This window comes from Danio aesculapii, chromosome 20 (assembly GCF_903798145.1).
Source record: "Danio aesculapii chromosome 20, fDanAes4.1, whole genome shotgun sequence".
NCBI lineage: Eukaryota > Metazoa > Chordata > Actinopteri > Cypriniformes > Danionidae > Danio > Danio aesculapii.
In genome coordinates this window covers 14,604,008-14,624,060 of record NC_079454.1, presented here as the reverse complement: position 1 = coordinate 14,624,060, position 20,053 = coordinate 14,604,008, and the positions used below count along the sequence as shown (strand labels likewise).

The 20,053-nt window shown below is 35.7% G+C and overlaps 1 protein-coding gene across 2 annotated transcripts in view; it reads right to left on the bottom strand.

Annotated features, from left to right (window-relative positions):
• ftr85 (finTRIM family, member 85) overlaps positions 1–13,863 on the bottom strand; it is a 16,823-nt gene extending 2,960 nt beyond the window's left edge. The window contains exons 1-5 of one of the 2 annotated variants that reach the window (XM_056480731.1): positions 13,450–13,863; positions 11,483–11,578; positions 9,934–10,167; positions 1,565–1,724; positions 1,156–1,215 (exon numbers count right to left, since the gene is read on the bottom strand). In XM_056480731.1, the coding sequence (XP_056336706.1) occupies positions 1,156–1,215; positions 1,565–1,724; positions 9,934–10,167; positions 11,483–11,578; positions 13,450–13,794 (895 nt within the window). In that variant the 5' untranslated portion in view covers positions 13,795–13,863. The remainder of the gene's footprint in view (positions 1–1,155; positions 1,216–1,564; positions 1,725–9,933; positions 10,168–11,482; positions 11,579–13,449) is intronic. The other variant, XM_056480732.1, reaches the window with a different exon arrangement.
• Between the last annotated feature and the right edge of the window lie 6,190 nt (positions 13,864–20,053).

Here is a 20,053-nt window from a genome sequence, read left to right as displayed (position 1 = left end):
ACTTAAACACTACAAACTGAACCACACTGTTCCAATTTACTATGACCTTTTATGTGAAGCTGCTTTGACACAATCTACATTGTAAAAGCGCTATACAAATAAAGGTGAATTGAATTGAATTAATAGCAACACATTAGCAAGTCATTTTTGACCTTGTGGGGACGTTTTATTGTCCACATATTGACCACAGCTCATAAATCATGCAAAATAAAGTATTATAAAAATGTAAGAGGCATAAGAGGACAGAAAATACTGTCTGTACAGTATAGGAACATATTTACATCTAAAGGAATTCCCCATAAAACATGAAATCTGAATGTGTGTGTGGTTGTGTTCTGATTTATGTGTTTACAAGGACAAAGAATTGTAAAGTGACATGGACACTGTTATGGTGGTTTGATAATTCAAAAAGTATTTTGACATTCAAATTTAGCCTCAGGTGTTTTTTTAATAGTAATAAAACTAGTTGGTCACACTTTACAATATTAGTGAATATAAGTTAATGTGCTGGGGCGGCACAATAGGTAGTGCTGTCGCCTCACAGCAAGAAGGTCGAGCCTCGGCTGGGTCAGTTGGCGTTTCTGTGTGGAGTTTGCATGTTATGCCTGTGTTGGGGTTTCCTCCAGGTGCTCCGGTTTCCTCCACAGTCCAAAGACACGCGGTACAGTTGAACTGGGAAGGCTAAATTGTCCGTAGTGTATGTGTGTGAATGAGTGTTTGTGGATGATTCCCAGAGATGGGTTGCAGCTGGAAGTGTATCCGCTGCATAAAACATGTGCTGGATAAGTTGGCGGATCATTCCGCTGTGGCGACACCGGATTAATAAAGGGACTAAGCCGAAAAGAAAATGAATGAAGTTAATGTCCTTAATAAAATAAACTAATAATGAACAATACTTGTACAGATTTTCACAATCCCTGCTTGTTAACAATAATGCATCGTAAGTTAACATGAACTAATAACGAACAATTCTATTTTCGATAACATTAACTAACATGAACAAATACTGTAATAAATGTATTGTTCATTGTTTGGCTCATGTTAGTAAATGCATTAACTAACATTAACTAATACAACCTTATTGTAAAGTGTTACTAACTGGTCCTTGTAAGCCATATATACAAGTACGTGTGTGCATGTGTGTGTGTTACTCACATTCCAAAAACTGCTCTCTGACTTTTGGTTCAGGAGTAGGGATAAACTTGAGGTTTGTCACTATTAAGGAAAAATGCAAACATTATTAGTAATTGTATACAATTTTTGTTTGTTTAATACTTTTCATGTTTTTACTGAATACCATATGAAATGTAGACCTATATTTAAAAATATTTTATGTATATGATTTACTAATACTAATAATAGTATGCAACATGACTGTCATTGACATTGCGTACAGTGGTCATCTTATAAATTAGTCAAACTTATTTGAGTGTTAATGTTCTTCGATTAATCTCCTAAAACAAACATTAATTAAAAACCATGTAAGTAATTTTTAGTGTCACATTACTACATGCACAGTATTTAGTCAGCATGCTGTTTCAAACATATTTACATGACGTCCTACCTTTTTTTGATAATTTCCCCAATTTCTTCTGGCACAGATCTTTAATATCCTCATTCAGGTATGTGAGTTTTCTGGCCACCATCTCAAAACAGAAGTCTGGATTAACCAGAACTGCAGGAGAGGTCAGCAACTTGGGCAGACTGCACAGCATTTCATAACCCTGAGGTATATATTCAAATAAACTATTATAAGGCATTCTGCAATGATCGATATCCAACAATAATAATGAACAGTATGTAACTTCCCAAACAAGTTCAAGCAGTGGAAACAAGCTCCAACTTATAACAACAGGGGTAAATAGAGTGCAACAAAGGTGTTCTGGAAGTAAAACTCCATTGTTTTTTCCATAAGGAACTTGCTTTTTAACCTTTTGTGAGCTCTGAGGTTGGTAATTGATTTTGTTGAACTCGTCTGTTAGCATTATTACAAATGACTTTTAAAACAATCATGCTTAATAATGTCATTTGTAAAAAAAAACTACAATTCCCATGATGCCGTGAAGAGAATTCCTCAAACAGTGTCATAGGCTATGTCAGAAACCGCCTACTACTCAGTAGGTACTGCATTTGAATTTAAAAGTACGTTCTATACAGTATAAATGTGGGAAGTATGAATGGAATATGGACGTACTACAAGTCCGCCATTTTGTCATGGTCATGTGAATTACCTGTGTCAGTTGCGTCCCTTCACTCCCATTCATGAATTGGGATAGCGCAGCGTGCCTGGGATGCGCACTTCAGAATCTCTCCGGAAGTAGTAAGTCATCCTGGTAATTCTCGCGTACTGATTTTCAAATTCTATGAATTCGGACATACTATTTGGCTCGCATACTGATTTTAGCGCTACTATATAGTATAGAAGTATGCGGTTTCGGATGCAGCCATGGTCTGCAAAGAGATATTTTGCAACACCCACTCCCATAAAGCACAGCAATACTTGACATAATAAAGTCTCCTATACCCTCAAAATACTTAAAGAAATATTTTAAACGGAAAAAAACAGACATCCCAAGTTTTCTGGAAGCTCCTGTACTCTCCCGCATTTTGATAGTGGCTCCCTGATGTGCCCACAAATGAGATATAATGTCCCAGAAATGGAGGCGACTACCACAAACAACGCAAACTCCTATACTGTAAATCAATATTGTATCAATACTTAAATATGCTGTACTGTACATAAATTGCTGTAATTTTTCATCATTCTTCATTATATCTTCATTTGCAACTTCCCTTTAAATATGTATTTTGAATTTAATGAATGTCTATAAATGCTTCTATGGATACAACCAACAAATTTAAAAGAATGTTTATTATTTCTCTGTTCTTTTAAATAAATTGTGTAATTTTCAATTGTTTCATTAGACTGTAGTTGATTTCCCTCCTTAAAGCCATTGAGTATATTGTCAGATTTTCCTAAATTACTTCAAATTAAAGTTTGTAATGTTGTGAACAGTGTTGGAGTAACACGTTATAAGTAACGCATGATCAGAGCCAGATTATCATAAGGGCTAGGTGGGGCTGAAGCCCTTGATATGCTGAAGAATTAATTTGCACAATGATGCGGGAAATGTCTCTTTGCGTAATGCTTTATCTCATCGATAAAAAGAAGTATTCCTTTCGGTTCGCTGCTGTTCAAAAACAGTGACGGCGGTGCTAAATTGGGGCTCGGAGTGGCTGTATCCCAATCAGAATATTGAATAGCTCCGTTTTAGTCACCCATAAGGGTGATCAGATGTCTTAATTTTCCCAAGACAGTCCCTTTTTTCAGCACTACCACGAGAACCGTCCAGTCAGGTAGGCTAACCAAGCTTGTCGCAGAACAAAAAATAAAATTCAAACAGGTCTCATCATTGATTAACTTTTACATGTAGTAACAGAAGCTGGGATAGACAGAATCATGCTGATTGAACTCATAACTGAAGCGCAGTCTCGGCTGTGCAACGGTTACAGCTGGACTCAATAAACCGGCAAGCAACCCGCACAATCCTTTCAGTGCGTGATCAAATCAAACAGCTTACACAAGCAGTTATCAAAGTGTCCATTGCTGCAGATTATGTATCTCAAGAAAATACACTCATTATGTTTTACAGTAAGTCTAACTGAACTAGTTAGAAAGAAGAAAATGTTTTTATGAATGTTTACTTTGCCCCTTTTATGAAAACGACAGTAATAATATGGTGCAATGAAATGTTGGCCCTGGCTTTCATCAGACTATATCTGATGCAAAAAATAAAAAAAATAAGGATAATAGCCTTCTGTAACTCAGAAGACCATAATATGTTATATATATTAGAAGCATGGATTTTAAAGATATCATATCATTAGGGATATATGGTCAGCTAAAGTTCCAAAGAACCGTTTTAAAGGTAAACCCCTATTTATTATAAAGCACTAATTTAGGAAGTATTGCAAATGTTTTTTGTTTTGCTGATTTTTGCAGCCTGTTTGAACTTTAAAGTTCATATTATGTCATTACTTCATTTTGTATAGCCTACTTGCAGGCCTATTTTAATTAAATAGAAAAATATATATAACAATCAAATATAAATTAAATGGTAGAAAATTAGATAATACTATTAATTAGTATATTAATAATAATAATAATAACAAAAACTATATACTTTTGTAAGGCAAAAATAATAAAAAGAGGCCCTTGGATTTGCTATAGCCCCAGGGCCCAATGTGTTCTTAATTCGGCCCTGTGCGCGTTATGTAATAATATTAGCTTTTTAAAGTAACGAGTAATATAAAACATTACTTTTAAAAATAAGCAAAATTATTTGAGTTACTTTTTACCTTGCCTAATTTAAACATATATTGCAGAATAAAAATGACCTTAGTCAGGTTTAATCACACACTCAATGAGAGAGCATGCTGTGAGGGAACAGACAGTCGACTCGCACTCATCATAATTAGGTCTCTTTTTTCCAGCAGATAAGTCAGTGTACTGTTTTAGTAACTAAATAAATAAGCATATTGGTTTATTTCGAGTCAAGAGGGGGTATCCATTATGTTTAAAAGTAAGTAATTAAGTACGAATTAAGAAGCAAACCGTCTCACGACAACTCAACTTCAATTTAATGAAATTTAAAAGTTCAATTTTCAAGTTCAATTTAATATTTAAAATTTAACTGGTTCTACCAGTTCACTTAAAACAGGGGTGCCCAAACAAGGTCCTGGTGGGCCGGCCAGTGTCCTGAAAATTATTACTAGGCTTTCCAGAAACATTCGTGCAGGTGTGTTGAGGAAAGTTGGAGCTAAAATCTGCAGGACAGAGTTTGGGCACCCCTGACTTAAAAGATCCAAACAAACAATTCATTCGCAAGTCGCCTGTCATCACTACAGACAGTAAGAAACAGAAACAATGCCAGGCTGGAGATTTACATTTTTGCAAATGATCAAAGAAAAGAAGTGGATTGTCGTTAAGTGTAGATTGTGTTTAAGTAAAACTCTTGACAACTGCAAGAAACATGAAACAGAAATTTGCGCACATCTAAAAATCTCAAAGGCAAGTGCTCGATCAAAAAGAAATACTTTAGCAAAAGATCAAAAGAAAATCAGCACACTGCCACTTTAGCTCTCAAAAGTTTTTTTTTATTATCACAACATTTGTACCTACTACATATTGTAATGAATTTAATGTCTTTCTAGATTTTCAAAAAAAAATTTAAACGTTACGTCTTAAAGATTTTTTTTGAGTAATGAAAGTGGGCTAAATTTGTGTCCTTTTACACAGCATAATGTTAATTCACCTCCTCATAATTATTAAAATAATTTATCAATTGATCCTGGGGTTTTTCGTAAAAAATCTACTTTTATGCCACCAAAAAATAAAAACTTTTCTGTTGAGACATTGCAGGTTGGTTGAAAGAGATGTGGAACAAGGTCTTAACAAAAAACGAGAATATGCTGTTTTTAACAATCTGTCTGGAGCTCAAAGGAAGGCTTTGCACAATATAAAGAATGATAAATCTGTGGTTGTTAAACCGGCTGATAAGGGGGGCTCAATTGTTGTGATGGACGCTCAATATTATGATAAAGAAATTTACTGACAACTTCAAAATCCATCTTTTTATACAAAATTAAAAGGCGATCCAACGACTAATTTTAAAAAAGCAATATATGACTCTTTACAAGCTTTTCTTCAAAGAGGAGATATTATTGACAATGAATTAGATTTTTTTAAAAGTTGACTATCCAATCACACAGGTTATATATATTCTACCTTAAATACATAAAGATTTGGCAAGACCACCTGGAAGACCCATTATTGCTTGTATGGGCTCTCTAATTGAGAAAATTTCTATGTTTGTTCATTCTTTTTCAAAACATCATGTTCAAAGTCTTCCCGCTTTTGTACAGGATTCGATGAATATGATTAAAATATTACAGTCTGTTTCACTGCCACAAAATCCGATATTATTGGTGACCTTAGATGTGGAATCGCTGTACACCAACGTTCCACATGATGGCTGTATACAAGCGATTGATTTCTTTCTACGCAAGTTTTTAAGCGATAAGAAACCCACAATCAACTTTCTTAAAGAATTAACTAAATTAGTACTTACAAAAAAAAATTTCATGTACAAAGATGACTATTTCTTACAAATTAAAGGTACTGCAATGGGGAGCACTATGGCTCCTAATTATGCGAATTTGTTTATGGGCTTTTTTGAACAAGAATATGTTTTCAATCCAATGGTTAACTATTTTTTGTGGCAGCGATATATAGATGACATTTTCATGATTTGTTGGGGCTCAGAAAATGACTTGCTAGTTTTTCAACAATTTTTATAATAGTAGTGAACATCTTAAATTACTATTGAGTACAATTTCTCACAAGTGAGTTTTTTGCACTTACTTATAATAATAGATTGAAGTAACTTGGTGACTGATTTACACAGAAAGGCCACCGATAAAAACACAATTTTACATGGCTATACTGTAGTCTCCATCCTAATAATTTAAAGAAAATCTTGCCAATCAGTTTAAGAGAATCCGAAGGATCTGTACTGATACGTAAAATATGATAAATAACGTAAGGAATTATGTCAACGGTTTTATGATAGAGGTTATTCTGCAAAATGGATTAAAGAAGCTGTGGCTCGTTTTGAAAATATGGATCAAAAAGAAGCCTTGGTTCGAAAAACACCAAAAACCATCAAATACACGGATTTCTTGTATTATTCAGTGTTCGGCTTTAAGCAATGAGTTTGCAAAAATAGTACGAAGACATTGGCATATTTTAAATTCAGATCCTGTTATGAGACACTGTTGTAAAGATTCTCCACAATTGTATTTAAACGAGCCCCTAACTTGCGACAAATGTTAGAAAGAGCAGTTAAAGGCTCTGAAGGGTCTGTTAATCCTTTTTCAGTCCCTGAAGGTAATTATAGATGTGGTCAAGGCGCACAGTTTAACTTCACATCCAAATGTCAGTTTTTTAGTCATCCACATTCAGGTAAGCAGTTGAAGATTAAAGATGTGATTTCATGCAATACAAAAAATGTGATCAATGTCCTTGTGGTGTAGCTTATATCTGTAAAACAAGACGGTGTTTAAAAACACAAATTACTGAACACAGAAGTAATATACGATTAAATGATCAACTAAATCCTATCTCTGTACATATTAATGCATTAAAACACAACCTTTCGACATTACGATATATTGGCATTGAACAAGTGAAGGTTCCGAGAAGGGGTGGGGAAGCGTTTTACATTTACACATTGAATACTTTGTCTCCGAGAAGTCTAAATTTGAAATTTATTTGAAATCTTTTTTGTAAGTGTATTTATATATCTTAAACTGTCTTATGTATACTAAATATACAGTTGAAGTCAGAATTATTAGCCCCCCCTTTGATTATTATTATTTTTTTATATTTCCCAAATTATGTTTAATACAGCAAGGAAATTTTCACAGTATGTCTGATAATACTTTTTTCTTCTGGAGAAAGTCTCATTTGTTTTTATTTCGGCTATAATAAAACCAGTTTTGAATTTTTTAAAAACCATTATAAGGTCAAAATTATTAGCCCCTTTAAGCTATATTTTTTCGATAGTCTACAAAAAAAACATCATTATACAATAACTTGCCTAATTACCCTAACCTGCCTAGTTAAAGGCCTAATTAACCTAGTTAAGCCTTTAAATGTCACTTTAAGCTGTATAGAAGTGTCTTGAAATATATCTAGTCAAATATTATTTACTGTCATCATGGCAAGGATAAAATAAATCAGTTATTAGAAATGAGTTATTAAAACTATTATGTTTAGAAATGTATTGAAAAAATCTTCTCTGTTAAACAGAAATTGGGGAAAAATAAACAGGGGGCTAATAATTCAGGGGGGCTAATAATTCTGACTTCAACTGTATGTGCATGTAATTTTTCTCTCCGATTCACTGGCCTGTTTGTTGATTGGTGCGGGGTTTTTTTTTTGCAGGTGTGAAGCACTATATCTATATATTGAATATTCAGAGGAAGTAAAATTTGTATTTGTATTATAAATCTTTTTTGTTATGTATGTATATAATATTGTCATATGCATATTGTTGTATGTGTGTGGGCTTGTTTACTGGTTTACTGGCTTGTTGGCTGATTGGGTTGATGGATTGAAGGTGTAATGTGTAGAGCTGTGTTACTATTTCTTGAGTTCTCCAATTGTGTTGTTTTACATGATGAAGACCATGTAGGTTGAAACATTGTGATAGTAAAAAAAACTTTTGAGAGCTAAAGTGGCAGTGTGCCGATTTTCTTTTGATCTTTAACTGCAAGAAACACGACATCGAAAAAAAAACTGGATGCAAAGCACTACACTCGCACCCCACCTCAAGCTAAACAACAAATTATTGACATCTGTTCACGTTCTTCAGGTAAAACGATTAATTCAACTAAATAAAAAAATGGTAATTGCTTTTATTGTTGAGGAGGTGCAGCCACTTTATACTATAGATAGATTTTTTTCTCTTTTGGGAAACGATTTACACATTTGTTAAGGCCACGTGAAACAAATGTTGACCTTATTCTTCAATGCGGAAGTGTGCGCGTTTTTGCGATTGTTTTAGAACTTCCGATTCAGCTGTCTATGGGAAAAATGACTAGGAATAATAAACGGCAGAAAACGGTCAAACTACTTACTCTACAAACAAGTGTTTGCATGACAATACAGACAATATTCTTACAAAGAAGAATAACATAACATATTACATATTACATATTACTTTACATGCTGTCATTAATCTGTATATACAGCACGTAGAGCTCAAGTTCTCAAAATATAATATATTATTATTATAACATATAATTTCATCCTACATTTTTTTAAAGGAAAATGAAGCTGTAGGTTATATACCAGCCACTGTGGCTAGTAGTTTTCCACCGTTACTAGCCACTCACCATTTTCACTAGCCACAATTTTGTTGTTGGGAAATTATTTATATGCATAAATTTGACTTTAACATGGGTTGTGGCATGCTAAAATTACTTAATTTTGATTTTGGGTTTTTACCAATTGCCTCCTCATTCATTTACCTGTTTTTTGTTTTTGAGCTTACTCAATGAGCATGAGCAAATGGGTTATGCTTTCATAAAAAGTGTCACATTGCAATTAGTTTTCATTCACAGGACTTTTCAGGGCTCAAAACAATAAGGATTTACCTTATTATAAGCGACAACTGCTGCTGTTTACAAAGAATCTCGAGCCTTTGATGGACAGTGGGTGCATGAGCATCGCACTAGTTTTGTTTCTAGGCACGGTTGCTTCTAGTGAGGAAACGGCGCAGGAGCTTTAAAACACTCGCGCGCATTAAAGCCCTCGTCAGTGAGTGAGGAAAGCCTGTCTCACCGTGTGCATGATCCTCTCGTTATTCACCTGCTTTGCTTTGCTCGCGGGAAAAGCTGTTTTTGTCAGTCGTGCTGCGTCTTGATTCTAAGATCACATTTGTACACATATACACAAACGGTCATAAACTGTCTAATCTGTAGTGACTAGCACTGGCAATTTAAAAATGAGTTTTAGCCAGCCAAAGTGGTTAGTGGGAGTGGCTGTCTAACCCGCCACAATCGAAAACTACCCGGATTTGGCGGGTTGGCGGCTGTTAATGTAAAGCCCTGAATATAACACATTAGTTTCCAATAAAAGTAAGTCAATTTTGTAATGCACTACTTTCAAAAGTAACTTTTCCCAACACTGGTTGTGAATACCTCTTAGTAAGTCCGTTGGGTTCATGACATGACACTTTACAAAGATTTTTTTTGATAACCAATGGAAAAATACTTTCAGAAATATATCATATATTCAACAAGTGTCTTGACATTGGTGCGACTGTCCTTTGAACAGAAATAAAATGTTTTGGTGCCTGAGGTTACCTTCAGGAATTGTGTTTTATCTTCAAGCTGTGCAAGCCTCTCATAGTCAGCATCTCTCCTCTTGAACTCTGCGATCTCTTGCTCTAGTTTCTCCATAAATCCATGTGCTTCATCTAATTCCGCCTGCTCCTTCTCTTTGATCATCTCCGTCACCTCAAAACACAGAGCTTCGATTGAGTGAATGAGCTCGCTGAAGATCTTCTCCGTTGCCTCGACAGCCTCTTGAGCAGAGCTCTGTTAGACAGCACAGAAATAATGAGTCTAAAAGTGGGTCTCAACTGAGCTGTTGGTGTGCCTCTCCCCTTGAATGCAGATGAGTCAATGGCAGTTCAGTATCAGTTGCACAAGAGCTAGAACTCAGGGCTGGTTTCAGCACCACAGAGAAACATTAGCCGCATTTCCACTCTCGGGCCAGTGCGAGCCAGGGCTTTTATCTGGCCGGGCCATGCCAATATTGGAAGATATTGGTTTGATGGTGTTTATGCTACAAAATGATAAAGAAATGTGCTTGGGCTACCTGTAACACTGATTACAGGTATCCCGAGAATGGAGTTTATTCTATTTCTTAAACTTAAGACAATTTAACATCTAGAAGATCAACAGGGATATAAATTTGCTCTAAAGTAAATCGAAGAAACAGTGCTTTAACTCTGCTAAGGTCAACTTAAGTGATTTAATTGCCGTTGTTATGTAAAGTAACACAAGGTCTCATTAACTACACTGTTCCTATTTACTGTGACCTTTTATGTGAAGCTGCTTTGACACAATCTACATTGTATAAGCGCTATACAAATAAAGGTGAATTGAATTGAATAAAACTTTGCATAGAAACTTTTTCTAAAAGTGAACATACACCAGAATAAATGTTAATTTATTTATTTATGCTGATAGCTCAAATGATCTTTTAAAATCGCTCAATTAAGTCAATATATAATTTAAATTAGATACTTACAGCTGCGCACATTTTTCTGTCAAGTTTGGTTTTTATAGATCACAACTTTTGTGAGGGAAGTGGCGTACGCACATTTTCATCACCATTTTGTGCTAAATAAGACCCACAGCCTCTACCTCACTGAACCTTATTGAACTCTACCTTCTCTAACTAATTGAATCTTATACTGTGATATTTGCGGTCATTCTCCCACTTCTCTCACTTGCATTATGATCAGTAAACCCTCACTTCCAAATTAAGCTTGTTATCCGCCATATTTATTTAGTAATATTATATATATATATATATATATATATATATATATATATATATATATATATATATATATCCCTTTTGGGGCCGTGGGGCCTACCGATAGGTCAATTTGTGTACTTTTTTAAGCATGAGAAAAAGCATACTATACACATATGTTATATAACAGATAATTGAAGTGTGGAATGCTGGACACTTTATGCACTCTTGTGAACTGTTGCTGTTTCGTTTACAGTGTTTAGTACATCATTTAGTACACAGCTGAAGACTGCAGAAGCTCTCTCCCTCATTGATAAAGGATCATAAAGTAATAACCCACAATATACTGGTGCTAACTGGACTCACCCTGAGCAAGATTACAGCCTGACTCAGACCCTGTAGCTCCATTTCACGCTGCTTTATAACCTGCTGGCATCTCCTCTGGGATTGCTTGAGCTCTTGCTGCAGACCATGAGATGCACATAAAGAGACATTTATACATGCAAGCAATAATTTTCTAAACACACCTCTTCTGTGTCCAATGAGAATGTTTGTATGCCTTTTTATTTTGGTCAAATCCAAGAGTAAAACGTCCTTTTACTGCAATAAAATAAAAAAAATTTAAAAATAGAAAATGATAAATTTTAAATACTTATTACACTAATTTCTTAGTTTTTTTTTTTTTATATAAAAAGAACAAAACAGGAAATAGTTGTACAAAGGAGCCCAGGAGACCCTCATGAATGTATGTCAATATCAATATGAATAAGTCATTTAATATATACAGTGTATATGTGTGTGTGATTTAAATCTAACATGGTTTACATTGTTAAACAATACATAAAACATATTCATATTTAAAACTTATTTTTAAGGACTGATTATCATACACATATATTGTTTATTAACTTAGTTGTTAAGTTATTTAATTCATATTCATTCATTCATTCATTTTCTTTTCGGATTAGTCCCTTTATTAATCTGGGGTCGCTACAGCGGAATGAACCGCCAACTTATCCAGCATATGTTTTAAACAGCTTGCAGCTGAAACCCTGCAAACATCCACACACACTCATTCACACACATACATAAGTTTTAAATTATACATGATTTCAATATCTTTGACCTAATTTAAGCATTAACAACACATCTGTTAAGCATTTATTAATCTTTGTTATTGGTAAGTAAACATATAATAATGTTGTTAGTTAATGCAATAGTTAGCTTGAACAGTGAACGACTTTAAGCATTTCATAATAATTTTAACTATAACCATATTAATAAAGGGTTAACCAATATTAGTAACACATTAGATGAAAAGGAATAGTGTACACTACAATAAGCTTCCTAATTCCTTTAACAAATGCCTTGTTACTGATAAATCATGTTAGAAAAGAGTCCACAAACATAAATAATGTGCAAACTGAAGGTTGTGTACTGCTGAACCTGAGTCATTGTCCATTATTTAATCATGCTAATCAAAGCATTAAGTAACATATTGCTATATTTGTAAGTTTACATTAACAAAAGTTTAGAATTTCTGAATAAATGTTGTTTAAGTGTTAGATCCTCTTATCTAATCATGTACAAATACATCAGTGTATGTGTATAAGTAAACATACAACAAATAAGCTGCTGTTAATGTAAAGAGATACATTAGAATATGAGTAAGTTAACAATAACAAAGATTATGTAATGCTGAACAGTCATTGTTTACTATTAGTTCATTAACTAACATTATTTAATACAAACTTGTTGTAAAGTGCACATTAATTGAAAATCAGCATTCACTAAGCAAGAGTTATAAATATTAAAATACACTTTAGTATGGTTAAAACCCGTTACTATAAATTACTTTAAACAAATGTAATAAACAGCTGACACTTTCTGGAAACCAGCCTGGAAATGGCCAAAACCCCTCTAAAACCAGGCTGGTCAACCAGCTAACCAACCAACATAGGCTGGTTTAAGCAGTTTTTTTAGCAGGCCTTGAATGAATATGTTGTGGTACAACTATAGTTGCTATGATAACACAACAACAGTAATATAAACTGTAATATAAACAGATGACCAAATACCACAATTTACAGAAGTAAAAACGAAAGAATACTACATCATTTATTAGTCGATCACATTCACAACAGTTATGACAGCATTCGCTAACATAAAGTTGTTAATATTAAAATAGAGTATTTGCTAGTGTGTTTACTTTCAATTACTTTGGATGAATGTAACCTAAACTGTTATCTTGAAAACGTCATGAAAGTTAAAAACTTGTTAGAGTCTTAAAGTCTTCTAAAGTTTTAGCATCGTGTTTAAATTCACACACCTACCTCACAAAACTTTTCACAAAGCTTTTCTTCTGCGGTGTCTTGGTCACCTTTAGCTCCGGCAGCAGCAGGTAGAGTAGGAGAGCGTATCCCAGTGTGTCTCATCTTCTCCACAACCTCGGCGAATAGTGTGTTTTTGTTGAGAGCAGGTCTCGGGTTGAAGCTCTGTCTGCACTCCGGACAGCTGCACAGCTTCCTCTGGCTCTTCTGCTCCCAGAAGCTCTTGATGCACTCCATACAGTAGTTGTGTCCGCAAGGAATGGTTACAGGGTCCCGTAGGAGATCCATGCAGATAGGACAGCTGAACTGCTCTTGGTTAACAAAAATACCAGCTTCTTCTTCTGCCATATTTTACAGTACAGTAAACCGAGCGTAAAGTGCGTATGGATATTGCCTGTGGTCCCGCGGGCGACTCACTCTTTACGCAGTATTTGATGTGAGGTTGTAATGGGAGGAGTCCGTATGGCAAGCCGTTTAACCTATGAAAAGTATCCATTTCAATCATGCTACTACTTACGTTTTAGATACTAGTATCTTTTTCATAAAGTAGTACTTGTTCATTATCTAGTTCCTATTCATTCGATACTTGTAAATACACAACTGCAAGTTCAGTTATTGGATTGCTTATTTTTATTTCAATACGCTTATTTCATGTGGCCGCCATTTTAAAAAACAAAAGCAAGGCTGCGGTGGGAAGAAACTTTGACATTTTAAGCGCAGCTGAGTACGCTGGTAAACAGCACTAATTTGCCATCATATTCTCCAGTGCTCAACAGAAATGACTGTGATTGGCCATGAAGGTCATCAATTCACCGCTCTTCACTGAGTGCAAACAAGTACAGAGACACTGGAGCGTTTTAAAGCCACGAAGATCAGCGGATCGCTTATCTGTGTTTGCACTTTGAAAACATCGGTAAAGTGCAGTGAACTGATGATCTTCATGGCCAATCAGTCATTTCTGTTGTGCTTAACGGTGTTTAAACGTTAGCGGAAATGGATTTTTAAATTTATTTCAGTATCGTATTTCAGTACCGTGATGAGTTTAATACTGTGAAAGAATTAGTTTATTAAGTTGAGTTTGATAAATGGCATCTAAAACGTGTGTTTGGGAAAGAAAACTTTAGCTAACTAGTGCCATTTTGCTTAACTTAGCTGAAAATGAGGTCCCGTATCGTTGTTTATTTTTACTATCCATTCAGAACGGACCTTCGGGTCACTCAGAAATAGGCATGGGCTAGTATAAGATTTCAACGCGATCGCAAAGTGAAGAGCGGGGGGTTGGGGGGTGGTGGCGATCGCAATGTGAAGACCAGGGTGGGGGATGGGGGCGATCGCAAAGTGAAGAGGGGGGAGGGTCAATTGACCCCCCTACATCCCCCCCCCCTACCCCCCCCTCCCCCCTTGCGCATGGCCCTGATTCTGACGGTGTGATAACCTTGGGTAAAAATATCACGGTTTCACAGTATCACGGTATTGTGATTACTGCTCTAAAATATATTCTTTTTAAATGTCTGGGTAAAAAACAACAACTTTTTCACACAACAAACAATATATTTTGTTTTTTAAAACATGTCAGGCTAAATAATTCAAATAAATCATTGACTTCTGCTGTCTTCATTAGTTTCAAAAACACAGATTTCCTTACAATTTAAAATCACATCTTTGGATATCTTTTCTGCGGAAGATGTCCTAAAAAACAAACAAAAAAATGTAAATAAAAAATCTTACATATACCTTAGGAACGGTATTACAGAAAATTTTGGCAGTTTTAAATCAGCATCAGATGTCATTGCCTTACTGTAATAGCACTCCCAATTTTTTTCTGCAACGTTGCTGAGTAAATTGGTAATTCATTTATACATTTTAATATTAGCAGTGATGGGGAAAGTTAGCCTACTTAATATAATGCATTGCAATTTGCATGAATTATGGCTTTTGTGTGACTTTTTTTTTTTATCTTGGCTGGGCTTGATTTGTTGTTTGGAATAATAGTACTGGGCAAAAATGTATTGCGATTTAATTGCATACAAAATAAAAGTTTGTTTAGATATAATTTATGTGCATGCACTGTGAATATTTATTATGTTTATTTAAATATAAGCATGCATATATTTGAGAAAATGTTTATTTATACTTGGATATAAAATGAACATGTGATAAAATTATATATAAATGTAAAAATCGATGCAAAATGTTTTGTATAGTTTATGTATGTGTTAGTGTTACATACACTTGAAGGACATGTAATTTCATAACTTTACAGATGAAGGCACAGCTCAAACAAATCTTTTAGCTCAGCTGCTGTTCAGGAATACATATAAATATGATGCACAAAAAAAAGTTCAACACTTCAGAAATTCACAGTTTGCATTGATTGTAAGTTTGATAATAAATCTGTTTTCTTGTCTGTGAGATTAGTAAATACCCACATTTAAGCTAGAATGAATCAGAATTCATTCATTAAGCATTAGTCAATAATGGATAAACTAAACAACTTGAATTACTAAATTACTAAAAATATCTTAGATTTTTTTGGGAAATTATAAAGCAATAAATTGAAAAATACTTGAAAAAAAACAATGATTTTGCAACTTGCATTACTTGTAATGTATTAGTTTAACATTATTCATTCATTCATTCATTTTCTTGTCGGCTTAGTCCCTTCATTAATCTGGGGTCGCCTCAGCAGAATGAACCGACATTTGAACCGCCGGAATGAATTATCCAGCATTTGTTTTACGCAGCGGATGCCCTTCCAGCCGCAACCCATCTCTGTGAGGCGACAGCACTACCTACTGCGCCACTGTGTTGCCTCTTATTCATTATACTAATACTTATTTGAATACTAACTGTTCTATTGTAACTAGTACCCTGGCTCTCTGATGTTCTCCGTGAGCATCGCTCAAAACTTCGGGCTGCAGAGAGAATTTGGCGAAAAACTAAAAATCCTGAACAGCTCATAACATACCAAACTCTTCTGTCCTCTTTCTCGGCTGAGGTTGCTTCTGCAAAGCAGTCATACTTCTGTCAGAAAGTCAACAGTGCCACCAATCCTCGCTTACTTTTTAAAACATTTTCCTCCCTCCTCTATCCTCCTCCTCCACCCGTATCCTCCACACTCACTACTGATGACTTTGCTACATTCTTTTGCACCAAAACTGCAAAAATCAGTGCTCAATTTCTTGCACCTACAACAAACACGCAAGATACACCACCAACACCACACACACTCACCTCTTTTTCTGAGGTGTCCAATCTTGTGCTATCTAGCCATGCAACCACCTGTCCGCTTGATCCCATTCCCTCTCATCTCTTGAAAGCCATTTCTCCTGCAGTCATACCAATACTGACTCACATAATTAACACATCTCTTGCCTCTGGTTTATTCCCTACTTCATTTAAGCAGGCTAGGGTAACCCCACTGCTAAAGAAACCCAACCTGGATCAAACGCTACTTGAAAACTACCGACCGGTATCCCTGCTTCTATTCATGGCCAAGATTTTGGAGAAAGTAGTGTTCAATCAATTCCTGGACTTTCTTACTCAAAACAACCTCATGGACAACAAGCAATCTGGCTTTAAGAAAGGCCACTTAACTGAGACTGCCCTGCTCTTGGTCGTGGAGGATCTCAGACTGGCTAAAGCAGACTAAATCATCTGTCCTCATCTTGCTGGATTTATCAGCTGCTTTTGACACTGAAAACCACCAGATCCTGCTATCTACGCTTGAGTCACTGGGCGTTGCAGGCACTGTTATTCAATGGTTCAGATCTTACCTCTCTGACAGGTCATTCAGGGTGTCTTGGAGGGGAGAGGTGTCCAACCTACAGCATTTAAACACTGGTGTACCTCAGGGCTCTGTTCTTGGGCCACTTCTCTTCTCCATCTACAAGACATCTTTAGGAACAGTCATCCAGAAACATGGATTTTTCTACCACTGCTATGCTGATGATACCCAGCTATACCTCTCTTTTCACCCTGATGATCCCTCGGTTCCAGCTCACATCTCAGCCTGCCTGTCAGACATTTCACACTGGATGAAAGATCATCATCTTCAGTTTAACCTCGCGAAAACGGAAATGCTTGAAGTTTCTGCCAAACCGACTCTACACCATAACTTTTCAATCCAGATGGATGGGACAACCGTTACTGCATCTAAAATGGTAAAAAGCCTTGGAGTAACGATTGATGACCAACTAAACTTCTCTGACCACATTTCTAGAACTGCTCGATCTTGCAGATTCGCACTCTATAACATCAGAAGGGTCCGACCCTTCCTATCTGAACATGCAGCTTAACTCATTGTTCAAGCTCTTGTTCTCTCCAAACTGGATTATTGCAGCTCTCTACTAGCCGGGCTTCCAGCTAATTCTATCAAACCTCTTCAGCTGCTTCAGAATGCAGCAGCACGAGTGCTCTTTGATAAACCCAAAAGAGCACATGTCACTCCGCTACTCACCCGTTTGCACTGGCTTCCAGTTGCTGCTCGCATCAAATTCAAAGCTCTGATGTTTGCTTACAAAGCGACCTCTGGCTTTGCTCCTTCTTATCTGCTCTCACTTCTGCAGATTTAAGTGCCCTCCAGAAACTTGCGTTCTGTGAATAAACGTCGCCTCGTGGTTCCATCCCTAAGAGGGAAGAAATCACTTTCCCGAACTCTCGCATTCAATCTGCCCAGTTGGTGGAATGAACTCCCTAACTGCATCAGAACGGCAGAGTCACTTGCTGTCTTCAAGAAACGATTAAGAACTCAACTATTTAGTCTCCACTTTCCTTCCTAATCTTAACTGCCTCTCTGGCTATACCACTAACTACTCTCTCTCTGAAAAAAAAAAAAAAAAAAGCCCATTACTAATGCTTTGCTTCTTAGACTTTACACACCTGAAACTTGTCTATAGCACTTATTCACTGCTGCTCTTATAGTTGTGTAAATTGCTTCCTTGTCCTCATTTGTAAGTCGCTTTGGATAAAAGCATCTGCTAAATGACTTAATGTATATGTAAATGTAGTAACAAATTTAGAAAAATACTATAAACCTTTGTGACTCGCTTTCGAAGACAGTTTTCCATTTATCACTAGTGGTGATTGCAGTACATAGATATTTACATTAGATGTTACCTACGCTATTGTTGTCTTTTGAAAGGAATGCGTCAAGAGCTGCCATTTTAGTACAGGGTAACGCTTCTTTAAAATGAATGTGGGATCAAGGAGGACTGGTCATGCAGAGCAAAAGATATGTACACATTTATACATATATCTATGATCGGGAGTTTTCCCAGTGGTCAGTATGCAATTATTTTTTAAATTACGAAAGTTATAATTTTACATCACTTTTCTACATCGATGGATAAGTGATCGCATGGGCATTCCTGACAAAGAGCGTATGTTTGTTTGCATTGAAATATACGTTCCTTCCTCCCTGTTAAATTTGATCTAATCCGTGTCCTGAAACACACCCCCTCTCCTGCTTTCACTTCTTATTCTACCGGAGGGCTTCGATTTGTTTGTGACTGAATCCCGTTATAAACGATTCGTTCACTTAGCCAACAATAATACAAGTTTCTAGCACCGCAGTGTCTTGTTATCATATTTCATTTACATAGTTTGCTTATTTTATTCAACAAAACTAGCATAAGCCTAGTATTAAGTGTGAGTTGGTGCTACTTTGCCTTGTGGTCAATGTAGTAAGTGACTGTATTATAATCAATATAGCATATAGCACAAAAGTTCGTAGCATACAAAAACGTAAAAAACGAAATCTTACCTATGAAATGTTATGCATTTGTGCTTGATCTTTGTTTTCTCGTTACTACACCCATAGCGCTTAAGTCCAGCATCTTCACATTGGCTTTAGTCTTGACTAGAGCAGTTGAATGACATTTGTCCTATAGGAGCACTGTACAAATGTGGCGGTGCTAATGATGCACGCTCAGGGTCCGTATGTGATATCTAGTGTATATATCTATGACTGCAGAAGTGACTAGTATCTTTTTAAATCTTGAGCATTCTAAATTATCAGGTACTAGTACTTATTCATAAGATATATAACTGTTTAATTTATGAATGTAGTTATTCATTAGGTACTACTATTTATTAGACCCCATTGTCTTTTGTAAATATTACTAGTTACAATTCTGACCTTACTAGTCAGATCTGTTTTTCCCCCACTAATCTTATATGGCAAAAAATGAAATCTTACCTATGAAATGTTATGCATTTGTGCTTGATCTTTGTTTTCTCGTTACTACACCCATAGCGTTTAAGTCCAGCATCTTCACATTGGCTTTAGTCTTGACTAGAGCAGTTGAATGACATTTGTCCTATAGGAGCACTGTACAAATGTGGCGGTGCTATTGATGCACGCTCAGGGTCCGTATGCGATATCTAGTGTATATATCTATGACTGCAGAAGTGACTAGTATCTTTTTAAATCTTGAGCATTCTAAATTATCAGGTACTAGTACTTATTCATAAGATATACAACTTTTTAATTTATGAATGTAGTTATTCATTAGGTACTACTATTTATTAGACCCCATTGTCTTTTGTAAATATTACTAGTTACAATTCTGACCTTACTAGTCAGATCTGTTTTTCCCCCACTTAT